General features: G+C 56.3%; 1 protein-coding gene across 1 annotated transcript in view; it reads right to left on the reverse strand.

The window, feature by feature from the left end:
- Positions 1-1,749: 1,749 nt before the first annotated feature.
- Ptprs (protein tyrosine phosphatase receptor type S) overlaps positions 1,750-15,205 on the reverse strand; it is a 60,449-nt gene continuing 46,993 nt past the window's right edge. The window contains exons 15-35 of the mRNA XM_032900756.1: positions 14,529-14,646; positions 13,479-14,078; positions 13,018-13,115; positions 12,065-12,318; positions 11,452-11,545; positions 11,108-11,323; positions 10,522-10,679; positions 10,343-10,354; positions 9,758-9,870; positions 9,175-9,272; positions 8,952-9,075; positions 8,490-8,665; positions 8,285-8,404; positions 7,102-7,256; positions 6,740-7,025; positions 6,416-6,594; positions 4,253-4,379; positions 4,050-4,175; positions 3,283-3,437; positions 3,065-3,200; positions 1,750-2,736 (exon numbers count right to left, since the gene is read on the reverse strand). Coding sequence (XP_032756647.1) covers positions 2,668-2,736; positions 3,065-3,200; positions 3,283-3,437; positions 4,050-4,175; positions 4,253-4,379; positions 6,416-6,594; positions 6,740-7,025; positions 7,102-7,256; positions 8,285-8,404; positions 8,490-8,665; positions 8,952-9,075; positions 9,175-9,272; positions 9,758-9,870; positions 10,343-10,354; positions 10,522-10,679; positions 11,108-11,323; positions 11,452-11,545; positions 12,065-12,318; positions 13,018-13,115; positions 13,479-14,078; positions 14,529-14,646 — 3,414 coding nt within the window. The 3' untranslated portion in view covers positions 1,750-2,667. The remainder of the gene's footprint in view (positions 2,737-3,064; positions 3,201-3,282; positions 3,438-4,049; positions 4,176-4,252; positions 4,380-6,415; positions 6,595-6,739; positions 7,026-7,101; positions 7,257-8,284; positions 8,405-8,489; positions 8,666-8,951; positions 9,076-9,174; positions 9,273-9,757; positions 9,871-10,342; positions 10,355-10,521; positions 10,680-11,107; positions 11,324-11,451; positions 11,546-12,064; positions 12,319-13,017; positions 13,116-13,478; positions 14,079-14,528; positions 14,647-15,205) is intronic.

The following is a 15,205-nucleotide window of genomic DNA, read 5'->3' on the forward strand; positions in this document are numbered from 1 at the left end:
AAAGTGACCACCACCTCAAAACCCAGAACCCTATGCTGTCCTGGCTCCAGCCACTGTTAATCGCTTCCTGTCTACATCCCAGCAATGAAGACTTTCTGTCCTGGAGTCCATACTGTACCTGAATCTCTCACCAGCACCAGGTCCCTCCACACTTCTTTGTAGCTTCGTGATATTCCAACACCAACACCCTATGTTCTCCCTAGACATTTACATGGCTTTCACTTTTGTCAAGCTGACCTTGAACTCATGACCCTCATGCCTTAGCCCAAGTTGTGATGTGGGCCCCACTTCTGCCTGACGTTTTGCTGTGGAGAACAGAGGGAACAGCATGGGTCTGTGGAGGTCTGTGACACAATGAGTCTACAGGTGCTCCTCAGTGACTTGCTCTCTCCTGTCTCTGGCCAGCTGCAGGGTCAGGATGGGGCCACTCCACAGCTGAGCACGGGCTCCAGGAGGCTGAGGCAGGCAGAGCAGGTAAGTAGCTGTGGGGTGCAGACACATCAGCTTTGTCTGAGGGGCCAGTGGGTGAGCGCCACCAGAGCTGGACCCTTTGATCACCTGGCTGAAATGTGAAATGGTCAGATTCTCTGCTGTCTCCAGGCTACATGTGGCCCGCGTCTCCTGTGGTAACTCCCTAGTCTACTCTTGTTGCTGATCTGTAAAGTGACTGACAGACATTGACAGTGGGAGCTCCCGTGGACCTGAACTTTGGGTGTGGGAGGGAGGGAGGGAGTTCTGTTGCTCACAACTGCCTGGAAGCCAGGCCCAGGGAGACCCAGCTCCTTTTGGCCACCATGGACAGGTGCTAATCTCATGTGGAAAATAAAGATTAATTTTGAAACAAACCCCTGGGGAGACGAGCAGGGCCAGTTAGCCAGGCCTCCGGCTCCATCATTCCTACATAATTCCTGAGCACAGGCCCTTGTCATAGCTGAGGAAAACCACGTCGCTGGAAACCGAATTTAGCCAGGTACAGAGGCATTAGCCCCAGTGAAGGAGGCAGAGGCAGGAGGGTTGTGAGTTCAAGGTCAACCTCAGTAGGGATTAAAATCCCAAACTGAACGTAAGGCCATTAAGGAAGTGGATACAATCACTTGGCCCAGGGTCTGAAATATCTGGTGCATGCTGTGGAAGCTCGTCAGGGTCAGGATATCACTGCACATCTTCTATGCTTCAGATACAACGCCAAAGCACACCCCATAATTCCAGCCTCTGTATGAGGAGCCCACAGAGTCCCAGCTTCGATCCAGAGCCAGAGCTCAACAGCAGCAAGGGAGAATGGCGGAGCCTTGAAAGAGACTCAGGGCCGTAAGGAATGTTGGGCAGGTCCTCACCAGCCACCCAACCCCAGGTCAGGCAGCCTCCGTCTCTCCAGAGGGATGGACTCAAGGTTCTGGGAGCCTATGACGGGGCCTCCTCCACTCCAGAGCTTACCCCGATTCCTTTACCTGCCTTCCTGCCTTCCTGTCCTTCCTGTCCTTCCTGCCCTTCCTGCCCTTCCCCAACTCTGCCCTCACCACCCAGCCCTCAGCAGGTTTGATGGCTGCTGAGCCCATCTCCCCAGGGCTGAGGTGACAAACATTTGCCACCACGCCTAGCTCTTTGCCTGGGCGCTAGGATTTGAACTCAGAACCTCATATTTGAGTCTGCTAACCTCAGAGGTCGAGTCCCTCTTCTCTGGCCCAGTGGTCCCCAGTGTGGCCCTGCCTTCTCCCCCGACAGCGGCAGCATTAAGGACCAGGCCATGTGCTAGGTCGGACGAATCTTTCTTTAATACAAACTTGGTTTATCTACATACAGGGCTGTCACCCGCTGCTTCTGCCCAAAAAACAAGCGGGGACGAGTGCTGACCCACTCTCCTACAAAGAGAGACCTCACTTGCTCTAGGGGGCTGCGTGTCCCCCAAGTGTCCCGTAGTCCCGGGGGTCCTCCATGCAGGGCATGGAGGTCAGGAGAGGACAAAGACCCTCTCTGGTGCGCCAGGGACTGGGGCAGTGAGGCCAGCCACTGTGTCCTGGTGGCCATGTCCCTGCAGCCTGGCCCGGGTGCTCCCAGCACCTCACCCTTCACATCTGATATGTCTGAAGATTGACTTTAAAAAAAAGTAAAAAGGGTAAAAAGAAAACCTACGTGAGCCATTCACACGGGGACATGTGGGAAGAATGCAGACAGAAGCCATCAAAGTTGTTGCACAGAGCCGCCACACGACACACTTACTATGAAAAAGTTGGCCTCCCACAGAGGCACAAACAGTGATCTCGTTTGTTTTTCAAAAATTTGACTGGCACGATTTTGTTTTTTTTTTTTTTTTTTCTTAAAAAAAAAAAAGAAAAGAAAAAAGAAAGATGAAGAAAAAAAATACACTATTAAAAAAAATGAAAAAAAGAATGTTGCTGACAGGCAGGCAGGGAAGTGTGGGAGCAGAGCTCTGTCCCTTGTGACCCCAGCTATGGGGAGCAGTGGCTCCTTTACTCTCCACCCTACCCCCCCACCCTGGAACCTCGTTTTGGAGTCAGAAGGGAATGAGGAATGTGCCCTTCAGAAGGCAGTGCCTGTCTCCAGGGAGAGGAGGTTTCCTCCCTGGGCCGCCTCCCGCCCAGCACCGAGGGCTGGGCTCACATTCAGGGCACTTGGAGCTGGGTCGAGGTGTTGGGCAGGGCCCATGGCTTATGTTGCATAATGATCAAAGCTGCCCAGGTATTCCAACGCCGCCTGGAAGCAGAACTGGTACTCATCCTACAGGACAGAGGGGACACTTAGGCACGTGCTCCTGGAGGGTCCCACGTTCCTCCCCCATTCAGGGCTGTGGCCTCTTCTCCCAGCCAGCCCTGGTCTCAACCTTCCAACCCAGAGGGTAAGATTTCTGACAGACCCCAAACCTGCAGGGTTGTGGTACAGGGGTGGGGGGCTTCTTTGCCAGAGCTGGGGTTCCATGCTGGGGCTTTGGCGCATCCCCTCCTCAACCAGAGGGGATGTCTGAAGTGCACCAACGATCAGCCCTCAGGGTTCCAGGAGGGAGACTGAATCTCAGCATGCAGGGACTTCTCGCCTATCACCCCCATACCTCTGTCTGCACCATGGCAGGCCTCTGGGTCCGAAGCACCTTCACTGTCTGGAAAATGTCCACCACCCCCTCGTAGCGCATTCGCTCCAGCACGATGCTCAGAGTGATGAATACTCCGGTCCTGCCCACTCCAGCACTGTGAAGAGAGGGGATGTGCGGTCACATGGGGGGCAACCTCTCCATGGCCTTCAAGACCAGAGCCCAGGTGTGGCACTCACCTACAGTGCACCGAGATGGGGCCATCCTGGCCAAACTGCTCCTTGGTCTTATGCACTTGGCCGATGAAGTCAATGAAGCCTTCCCCTGACTTGGGTGCACCCTGCTCTGGCCAGTCCGTGAACTGGAACTGTCGGACGGTCCGGGACTGGCCATCCTGGGAGGATAGCTGGGTCACCATCCCTGTCCACTGTCTAATGGTGGCTTCCACACAGTCCATGAGATTGTTGCCTGGGGCCTTTTGTCATCCAAGATGCTACCTTCCATTGACGTTGGCCACCCACATAACTGACCATGGCACAACCCCCCCGTGCTGCTGGGTTTGCCCCAGTGATCGTCAGAATCCACCACAGCTCTCAGAGCTGCCGAGCTGCACCCACCAACTCCTGCAGGCCTCCTAAGCCATGCTTACTTAGCTCTTGCCTACCTCGCCCCACACAATGGCTCTGTGAGCATCAGTCCTCAGCCACCAGGGCTCAGCCCCTCATCCCATCAGGCTCTGGTTTTCTGTCACCCACGGCCATTGACTGGCGGCCATGCCACCTCCTCTATGCCTTTTGTTCTTGCCATAGTGTCTCTCACTGAACCTTGGCTGGGCTGGCAGCCAGTAAGCCACAATGGCCTATCCTCCTGCTTCTGGGGACACAGGGCTGAGGAGGCAACAGGTGCAACAGCCAAACCCACTCTCAACCTGGATGCTGCAAATCCAAACCCAAGTCATTAGGGACTTTACCTCCCTGCCCCAGCCGCTCCCACAGCCGGCACTCACCCGGGCATCTGTGACCTTAAACTCACGCAGAATGTACTGTGGCATGTTATACTCTGCCATCGGGTCAACCACAAAGTACTGGTAGCGGGCAGAGCGCTCAGCTGGCCAGTACTGGTGGCACTTCTCCTGTGGGCAGAGGGGAGGGTCAGCACCGTGGCCCTGAGTGTGCCCCTCAGTCCCAGTTCAACCTGGCACACACTCACCCGGCCCATCTCGCGGAGCTTGGTAAGCATTACGACAATAGTGGAGTTGTTCTCCCACAGGGCACGCCAGAAGTCCTCTGTGGTCTCTGCCAGTGGACCCTGCGTTGCAATGTAGGCTTTCTGCTGTCTGCAGTAGGGAAGGGCACAGGCACAGGATCAGAGCCATACTCTCCAGAATGCCCTGCCCAAGTCCCTCAGCCTCCAGGTGAAATTTAAATCCCTTGGAGACACTGCGAGGTACGCATCTTCCATCCACTCTCCAAAGTCACCAGACCACCATGTTCAGCTGGGCCAATGCAAAGTTCTCTTACCCCAGGGCCCTCATACAGACACCTGCCCTGGTCAGAACTACACACACACCTATACACACACCTACACACACCTACACACACACACACACACACACACACACACACACACACACACACGTTTCTTAGAAATCGTGTGTGTCTATGAACACATGTGCAGAGGCCATGGGAAAGCATCGTCTCCTAGAAACTAAAGTTACTAGACTCTGTGGAGCCCCTTCAGTCCAGCGCACCAAACCTGGGTCCTCTGCAAGAGCAGCCAGTGCTGAGTTGTCCCCCAACTCCCTAGTGAGACTTTGCTTTTAGCTTGGTGTCACTGAGGTGTTTAGGCTCTTCCTGTAACTCTCATGACAAGGCTAGTCATGGGGCCACTGAGGAGGCTCAGTGGGCAGAGCTTGGCTTGCAAGTGTGAGACACTGAGTTCAACTGCTGAGGTTTCGTCCTTCACTGTCTACTGTGAGGCTAACTGCAGGCCTCCAAGACCTGGAATCTGCACGGCAGCCCGTGACCCTGTCCCGAAATTAATTCTGATTGGTAAATAAAGATGCCAACAGCCAATAACTGGGCAGAAGAGACAGGCAGGGTTGCGGTTCCACAGGCTTGGGAGGAGAGGAGAAGCAAGAGGAAGAGGCCGCTGCCATGGGGTAAGAGTCAAGAGAGCATGGCCCTGAGGGCTGCTCAACTGGAGCTAGGAGCAGGCCAGATGAAATGCAGTCAGTAATAACTTGGGATATCAGTAGGAAACTAGTTTCTAACAGCACAGAGGGCAGGCAGCCGCTCAGCTCTTGTGTTGTTTATTGTGACTATAAAGGCTGTGTCTTTCATCCAGGAACACACATAGACTAAGCCAGGATTTAAGTAATTTGTACTACATTCACTCCCCAGTGCCGGGAATGTGGGGATAGAGCAGTCCTGGGAGTCACTGCTCAGCCAGTTGTGTTGTCTGAGAGAGAGCACGCTACAGGCTCCTCTATCTGAGTGCTTGGTTCCCAGTGAGTGGCACTGTTTGGGAAGGATCAGAAAGTGTGGTCTTGTTGGGGGCAGTGTGTCACTGGGGTGGACTTCAAGGATTCACAAGTTCACAGCACGTGGGCCCATGTCTGCCTCCCTCTAATTTGCAGACAATGTGAGTTCCCAGCTACTCCTCCAGCACCTTGCCTGCCTGCCTGCCATGGGTCATGGCTGACACTCTCAGAATGAACCACGAGTCCTGAATAAACTCTCTCTTCTGTATGTAACTCTGGACACACATCTCATCACAGCAACAGAGTAAGGCAGCCGGTCTAAGCTACTTTAGCAAGTTTCAGGCCAGTGAGACACCCTGGCTCACTAAAACAGTGTCCCTGATTCTGAGGAAAACCACCCAAGCTGATCTCTGGCCTTTGTGCACATCCACACACACACATGCACACGCACAGGCATATAGATGTGGGCATACACAGAGACTCCTACACAGACTCCCATGCAAATACACAGGCTCACACGCACCTTTCCCAATCAAACAACAAGAAAAGAGCCAGGCTGGGGGGTTGGGGATTCAGCTCAGTGGTAGAGCGCTTGCCTAGGAAGCGCAAGGCCCTGGGTTCGGTCCCCAGCTCCGAAAAAAGAACCAAAAAAAAAGAACCAGGCTGGGCTGTTCAAAACCTAATCTCACAAAACCAAGGGCTGGGAATGCAGTGGGGCTGAGCCCTTGCCCAATCCACGCACTAAGGCCTGGGGTCCATCCACAGAACAGACCACTGCCCACATCCCCAAGGCAGCCTTATTCACAGCAGTGAACTGAAGACGGTTTTGTGTGTGTGTGTGTGTGTGTGTGTGTATATGTGTGTGTGTGTGAAGGTCAGGACCAAGGCACCTGTAGCCGTCGATGAAGCTGGCGTTGATGTAGTCAGAGCCCTCAACTCCACGAATGGGCTGCAGGCAGACACGCGAGCTCTCGTACGGCAGGATGTTCACCAGGCGGTTCTTAAACTTGTTGCAAGGCAGGCTGGCAGTGATGAATCTCGAGGTGTGTGCCTTGGAGCTGGCAAGCCTCTGTGGGAGGAGAGGCAGGGAGGGGGTTGGTCAGGACAAAGGTGGCGGGGCCAGTCAACAAGATCCCCAGCACATTTGTTTCATTTACTGTGTATGTGTGGAGGTCAGTTTTCAGCCCACCCGTCCACTGTGGTCCCGCAGTCACCTTGAACTCAAGCTCCATTCCTGTGACATGCTCGCCAGGCTCCACCTGGGCCAGCTTCTGGATGTAGGTGTAGAGGCTGCGCGCGGGGACCTCGGTATTGCCACAGCCCACAGCCTCCAGCAGTGCCTCGTGGATGAAGCTATACTGATCCTCTGTCTGCACCATGTAGTTGCGCTGTGACCGCATGAGTGTCACGTGTCCGTACACATCCACCGTCTTCTCTGTTCTGATGCGCTCCAACATGGCATCAATTACAATGAAGCAGCCAGTACGCCCCACACCCGCGCTGTGGGGACAGACACCATGGTCAGGGGACAGGGATGCAAAGAGACAGGGACAAGACAGGTCAGGGTTGTGCACACCTGCAGTGGACCACAACTGGGCCAGCGTCAGGTGGGTTACAGGTCTTGACCCTGCGCAGAAACGCCAGGAAGGGTGTGGGGTACTCGGGCACGCCGTGGTCAGGCCATGCTGTGAACTGAAAATGTCGTACCTCACGCTTCTCACTAGAGCCATTCTGAAAAAGAGGGACAGCATCTGTTACTGTAGGCTAAGTGCACCAGGGACACCTCAGTTGGCACTACCCTGACTCAGGGCTTTTACAGGACATCACCGCGGTGCACACGTGGTTCCCACTCGTCAGACAGAAGGTAAGTGCGTGCACTAACCGCAGTCTGGGGCATTGTCAGCTTCCCTCCCCCACCCTGCCTCCCCAACTCCAGAGGAGTCACCGCATCCAGCTCTGGGGTCTTGCAGCTCTTCCAAGGACCACCTCCCTCTGCTCTCAGCAGCCCAGCCTAATTGTCCCCTCTGCTCACTCCTCCAGTTCTAGGTGCCATGTTGTATCAGGCCTGAGACATCCAGACCACCTGTGGCCCCTCTCTTGCCTGCTGCCCACGTCCATGCCCATTTCCTTCTGTGCTCTACCACCACTAGAGTCACTCCACAAAGGCAGGGTGCTGTGTCTGCGCCATGGCAACGGGCAGCACAGTCAGGATGCTTCCATGTGTGACTGCGCCCTCCTGCCATAGGCCCATTCACCTGCAGGAGGTGTCTAGGGCCCTATGCATCCCTCCTCCCCCTGTAAGGAACTGTAAGGAACATGCAGTAGGCTGCGTGCAGTCAGAACTTGGGACAGACAGACACAGCCACACAGCAAGATGTACTGCAGATGAAGATGTTTGCTTCAAGGACAGAGAGGGAGGGGACATCAGTCTGCACAGGTGACCTTGTCCCTCCCCAGCAGGATGGGATAACTTTCAGATGGCAGAGCCCGGCCAGTTCAGAGACAAAAATACCAAGAGTGGGCAGGACCACGTTACAGACGTGGTTACAGACGTGCTGCCTGTAGCACAGAAACCGCTCATGGGGGCCAGAGTGCGGCAGGTAGCCAAACTGGGTCCTGTGCTGGCCTGTTCCCACCATGGCTGCTCATGCCGGGCTAACTCTGAGCTTTGATTTCTCCAGCCCTCAAGTAGGCCCCCAGGAGTGCGGTCAGCCCGGCACATGTTTACTCTATACAATGCGTCCCCATCCAGACCACACCTTGTGTAGAGAAAAGGTCCTGACACAGAAGGTGGCCAGCTCCATAGTATCTAGTAGGGTGACCTGGATGAAGCCATACGTCTCGGTGCCTCGGTTAGGCCAGTACTGGTCACATTTGATCTGTGGGATGAGAGGGACATGAGTTCAGGAAGGTCAGGCAGCACCTTGGAAGCCTCAGGGCCAAGACTTGCCCATAGCGACTCACCCGTGATTTCTCCTCCAGCCGTGTCATCATGACCACAGTGGCTGACCGCTGCTCCCACACCATCCGCCAGAAGTCCCCAAAGGTCTCAGGCAGGGGCCCCTGCGTGGCGATGTATGCGTTCTGCCGCCGATAGCCGTCCACATAGTTGGCATTGATGTAATCACTACCCATGATGCCTGTAGCCAGGCAGGAGGTCAGAGACAGTTCTGTGGGGTTGTCCAACTTGCCCTCTGACACACGCCCTATGGCCACTGTATGAATGGCCCTTTGGCTCTGTTGCAGCCATCTGGGGCCAAATATCTCTCTACTGGGCCCACTGTGGCAGTCAGCCAACCCTGCCACACTGCAGCTACTGTGGCACCTCTCCCACAAACCATAGCAACGCAGAGCTGACCTGACCCTTGAGGATCAGTGCTGCCTAAACAGCACCCACCACACCCATGCAGCCCAGATCCCTGCTACCTTCTAGAGGCTGCAGGATGACTCGTGAATGGTCATAGGCGATGACATTGGCATATCGGTTCTTTGGCTTGTTGGCCTCCAGGTTCGAATGTTCCCAAGTGAACTGCTGGCCAGGGTCGATGGACTGCAGGGAATGAGTAGGTTCAGGCATGATGGGAAGAGGTGTAGTGCTGGGTCACCGGGGCTGGGGCATCAAGCGAGTCCTGCAGTAGACTCAGCTCACCTCATACTCCTGGGAGAGCTTGAGGCTGTCGTTGGCTTTGAGTCTCTCCATGTGTTCGGCCATGTCTGTGATGGGAATGGGCGGGTGGCTGAGCATACCTGTGAAGAGAGGAGCATGGGGACAGCAGGCTCAGCTGCTGTGGCTATGGAGGCACTGTGGCTAAAGGACATGAACAGGTGAGCAAGACTGGAGTAGTGCCACCTGCTGTACAGCCAGAGGATGGGAGCAAGTGAGGCCCGTGGAGCCCTGGTCCCTGTAGTGCCCAGCATCTTGTGGCAAAGACAGAGAAGCAGAGGCAGCCAGTGCACCTCAGAAACATGGTGCGTGGAGCCCTGCCCTTCCCAAGCCGGGGTGGGGGGGTGGTTCTCCAAGTGGGTGTGGTACGTGACATATATGCCGTGTGCGTGCGTGCGTGCGTGCGTGCGTGCGTGCGTGTGATGGCCTCTCCCCGACCCTTCCCGGTTTCTGCGTCTTGACCCTTACAGCTGAAGTAGCTGGGGTCTCTCACCCTGATGCTGATACATCAGACCTGAACCTGAGCCTCAGGCCCTGCCAGCTGCTTCTGGCCCCAGTCAGTGCGTACCTGGCGTCTGGAAGTTGATACGTCGCATTTCCACAGGGTCCTTGGGGTGATGGGGGGCGAGGTCTGCATTGTTCAATAAGCATTTGGTGCGGGGCTCTGAGTCCTTGCGTTTGCTTCAAGGACAGAGAGGGAGGGGACAGCCAATGTTAGCACATGCCCCAAAGTGTGTGTGTGCACACTCAGGGACACATGACCCAGGGCCTACAAACATGTGGTAGGGAATGGGCCATTTACACACTGAGCCCTAATTTTATGGAACCTCAGTCCTACAAAGACCCTTGGATCAGAGACTAGCATAAACCTCAGACTGGGTCCTTTGCCTTAGCTGAGCCCCAAATCCAGATGGATCCTTCATCATAGACTAAGCTTCAATCCCAGACTGGGCCACCATTCAAGACAAGCCTGTATCCCAGATTAAGCTCCAAGCCGACTAAGCCTCAATCTCACCGAAGTTCCAATCCCATACTGAGTCTTGATCCCAGGCCCTTGTATAGACACGTGTGCCACCTGGAGAACTGAAGCAGCCACGTCCCATGAGCCCAGCTCCAACCACCCGTCATCCTCCTGCCTCAGGCCAGTCCTCACCTGTCAGGCTTGCTGTCCCCAGACCGGATGTAGGTGAGAGGAGAAAAGACAATGTCAAGTAAGACTCATGCAGGTCAGACAGAACCCCTTCTTCTGTGACTACAGTGGCTTCCCAGCCTTGCTGACCCCCAGTTTTTGTCATCTGGAGCCTGCTCAGAGGAGGGTCCCTGGGCACTCACTTCTTGTACAGCAGGATGGCAATTACGATGCAGATGATGAAGACCACGGCCAGCACGGGCCCGATCACCCAGATGAGGCCCTCCTCGCCATCCACAATGGGCTGCGGGTCTGGGTTGTCCAGTTGGAAGGGGTCTGAGAAGGGACTGGCTGCAAATGTCTGCAGGAGAGTGGCAAGAGAGGGGCCGTCATTAATGCTGGCCACACCCAGACACCTGCACCGTCCTGCCCTCTGCCACTGCTGCCCACTAGGCTTCTCCATCTCCTCTGCAGCACAGAAATGACCGGCACTTTTCCTGCTGAGCTCCTGCTGATCCTTCAAAGCCCGAGCTACAGTCCTTTCCTCTAAAGGATGAACCCTTGAGATCCCACCTGCACCCTATGTCCAGTGGCTTTCTCTGTCCAGACCTGGATGCCTGGGGGCTCTTAGTCTATGCTTGGCTTTGGGGATCAATTTGGGTCAACCTCACCGAGAGGCCCACACATACATCAGCCCCCCGGTGACCTCTGTGCCTCCATTTCTTTAATTATTTCCAGGTTGGTGGAGAAGCCTAGCTGGTGTGTGGGCAGACACTGCCAAGGACTTACAGGCTCATTCTTCTGCAGCACAGCAAGTACAAAGAGGACATAACGGTGGCCTGGCTCCAAGCCCCTGTTGTCAAAGCCACCATATTGCTTCTGGTTCCCAGGATGGAAGACAGCTGGGAGGATGGAGAACCGAGCGGCGATGTAAGGCCGAGGCACCTCCAGCTGTCTTGAGTGGCGCAGGCTGCGTCTCTGCAGCCGGGAGAGGTCCTGGATGAGCTGCAGGGAAAGCGAGCCAGCGAGCGCCATGAGGGCTCAGAGCTCCCAGGGAGATCTCAGAGCTCCTGGGGAGATGGGTATCATAGCCCAGCTGTGTGCAGCCCCTGTGGGGGTAGGCGTGGCCTCACCTCCTCCAGATCCATGTCCTCTGGACTACCTAGTAGGATAGGGAACTGGCCACCACGAGACTTCCGAAGTGGGACCATCACAATGAAGTAGTTCCTGTGGGAAGAGCTTCAGTGACACCATGCCCCAACTGCACACAGTACCACACCACACCTCCATGTTCCAGTTCTTAGCTATCTGCCTTCTGCCTATGTCATGGTGTGCCAGACCTCAGTGTCCTGTGTGTCCCTCAAAGCCTAAGGGTCGGTGCCCACATGATCTTACACACTTTCCCCTGTCTTCCAGGCAGCCTCTTGAATTCCACACTGCAGACTCCTAGTTAGGCCTCCCTACTAACCTGAAGCACAGAACTGAATCCTTTCAGGGGCCTAAGGTTGCCCAGTGAAGGGTCAGGCTTGTGGGACAGTCACATGACGTAGGTTCACGTGACTCTTATCTCAATAAGTGAGGAAATAGAGGCACAGAGAGGGTGCACAGCTTGATGCAATCACTCGCACGTGTGCATGTACACGCGCGTGTGTGGGCACACACACACACACACACACACACACACACACACACACACACACTGGGTTGACAGCTACAGGGACAGACATAAAGGAAGGGTCAGCATACTGCACTGTCACGGGACTCTGGCCATCAGGCAGGTAGACCACAATGGAACCATCGTTGTCAGGCTTTGGGGCGACACTAGGCTTGCCACTGAGCATGTTAAAGGCGGTCCTGGCGGTGACCGTCTGCTGCAGGCCTCCCAGGCTGCTGCCACGGTTGGTGAGCACGAAGTTATAGAAGGTGTGTGGCTTGAGGTGCGTGATCAGCTTCTTGGTAGTGCGGCCATCCACGTCCAGTGTGAGCCCATTGTACTGGATCTGTGGACAGAGCTGGGCTCAGCAAGTAATGGGCTGGGGCCTAGCGACCTCAGTGGAACTGCAGCCTCGGAATGAGCTGCTCAGGCTGCCTGTCCTGGACCAATCTTGACTGAACCTTACTCCCAGGTGAACCCCTCTGAAGGAATCTAGTCTGAGGCTTAGCTCCTGAGTTCTAATTCAGTAAAGAGTTGACTGAGTCCCAGTCCTAATATAAACTTCAGGTCCAACTAGGCCTTGATCCCTGGGTGACCCAGGTTCAGGACCAGCCAAGTGGTCCTTAACTCTAAGTCCCCAAACTGACTAAGGCTGAGCAATATACTAAATCCCGGCTTCAGGTGGAACCCCAGCTCCGAGTCTTGACTAGGCTGCAACCTGACTGAGCCCCACCCCTGACTGTTCCTTGTCCCCCACCCAGGCTGTGCAGCAACCCTGACAGATCCTGATCCCAGTCTGTGGTGGATCCTCTTCAGTCTCAAACCTACCTGACACTGAAACCCACAGCCTGGGCTGCAGACGCAATCTCAGACTAAACCGTGAATCCTAAGTGTCATCAAATCCTGACCTCAGGTGGTCTTGACTATGCTCTGAGGCCAACGGAAACCCCAATTTCCCTCAGGTTCCCATACTCCTAGCAGGGGTACCTAGGGGCCTGCTCCCAGATCTTCCCCCTCACCCTCCACCCCCCACTCCCGGCTGTACCTTGTAGGGCGTGGGTGAGTTATAGTTGTCAGGGAACTCCCAGCTTAGCAGCACTGAAGTTTTCATGATCATCTTCACCTTGAAGTTCTTGGGGGAGACTGAGGGCAGCAGCAGGCAGGGAGAGAGAGAAGAGACAGCCTAGTAAGCACCGGGCTCCAGCTAAGGGGCGCATGGGACGGCCCCTGGTTTCCCTGCAGTCCGCTGTGCCCTCGGCCTTCCTGCCTGGCCCGGCCCTGCCTGCCCTGTCCCCAGTGCCTGCTGCTGCAGAGACGGCGCGGCTGCGGAGAAAAGCGGGAGGGGCGTAGCCATGGGCATGGCCTCCAGGCGCGGCCGTTGAGCCGCATCCCACCTGTGCCTGCCGACCGACCGACTGACTGGAGCCTCGGGCGCCTGGGCTGAGTCTGTGAAGGCCGAGACTTACCTGCAGGGAGGGGCAGGCCGGGGCCCGGGGCGGCGCCTACCTGGGTCCCGCGCAAGCCTGTATCGCAGCGGGGGTGAGAAGGGGCCGGGGCCCCGACGCGTGTGCGCGCGCACGCGCAGCTCGTAGGCCGTCTCCGGCCGCAGCCCCTGTAGTGTGAGCGCTGTCTCGGCCCCCGGCTGGGCCGCCGCCGCCAGTTCGGTCTCGGTCGCGGGCCCTGGGGCGCCGGCCTCCCGCACGGACACCGTGTACTTGATGATGGCGCCGTTGCGCTCGGCGGGCACGGGTGGCAGCCAGCGCAGTATTACGGAGCCCGCGGACACGTTGCCCGCGGCGCCCAGGATCTGCGGGAAGCCGCGTGGAGCGTCCTCAGGGATGCTCAGCGCCGCCGAGGCCTCCTCGCCCAGCCCCGCGCGGCCCCGCGCCGCCAGCCGAAACACATAAGTGGCGCCCTTGTGTGCAGGCGCCGCGAACCGCCGCTCCCACGCCGCCAGTTCCAACGTGGCCGGGGCCGCGTCTTCGCGCCCAAACTGCAGGCGGTAGCCAAGCACTGGGTCCTCAGCCGCGTCCGCGGGGGGCTCCCAGCGCGCCAGCAGGCTGCCCTCGGGGGTCTGCTGCACCGACAGGGTGGGGCGGCCCAGCACTATGGAGGAAGAGACAGTCAGCGGCCCCGCCGCCAGGGCCAGCCTGTTTCTCCACACCCCAACCGCAGCCCCTCACTGAGGGATTTCTGACCACACTCCGAGTCCTTAAGGTCTAGTTTTTAAAGGTACATTTTAAGGAGAACTTCCTTTAAGCAATGGCTTGGATTCCATTTGAGGCACATGGACTTCCTTTAAGCACTGGAATCCTGACTCCCACTTTGCAGCTGAGAGGAGGCAACCAAATGAGTATAGTGTCTGGAAGAGGGAGTGACCTGAGCAGAGATGGACACCAGGGGCAGATGCCTGGCCCCTGATACCTCTGAGAAGGGCCCATTCCTTTCCTATTTTGGGTCCACCTGCCTGATGCATCTTAAAACCACCATGGTTTGAGAATCATGGGAACTGCTATGGGCCTTGTGGAGTCAGAGGCTGTGCAGTGAGTATTCTACCTGCTCCCTTGGTCACCACCACCTTCGGTTTGCTGCGAGCGCCATCGCCTTTCATGGTATACGCGGCTACTGTGATAGAGTAAGCAGTCTCAGGCTGGAGGTTTGTGATCACCATTTCCTGTGGGTGGGACGAGTGAGCATAGTCAGCAATGATGCCAGCCCTGTCCACCTTCTTCCCTAAGACGGACACAAGAGATGATGCCTCCAGTCCACAGGCAACATGCTAGTAAGCTCATGCACAAGCTGAAGCATGCAGTGTCCACACTCCTGTCAGAAACACAAGTTGGGCACACACTCACCACCGGGTCCCCAGATTCTTCCTAGACTCAGGGCAATAGTCATCAGGGCGCATCCTGATCAGAATCATCCTTCTACACAAGGTGCCCACCTTCTATGGTGTCAGGTATAGCCCACCAGGCCCTGCTCATCTGCTGCCCGCCTCCTTCCTCTCTCTCTGCCTCCCACAGGCACTGTGCCCCAGCTACAGGGGGTCCTGGGTTCTTCTCTAAGGGCCTTCACACACTCGGCTTGGCTTCCCTCTGACCCCACTGGATTATCAGAGCTGCCCACAACCAACTTGAGAAATCCGACAGTTGGGGTTGGGGATTTAGCTCAGTGGTAGAGCGCTTGCCTAGTGCGCAAGGCCCTGTTGGGTCCCCAGCTCCAAAAAAAAAAAA

The sequence above is a fragment of the Rattus rattus genome, chromosome 4, assembly GCF_011064425.1.
Source record: "Rattus rattus isolate New Zealand chromosome 4, Rrattus_CSIRO_v1, whole genome shotgun sequence".
In the NCBI taxonomy this organism is placed as follows: domain Eukaryota; kingdom Metazoa; phylum Chordata; class Mammalia; order Rodentia; family Muridae; genus Rattus; species Rattus rattus.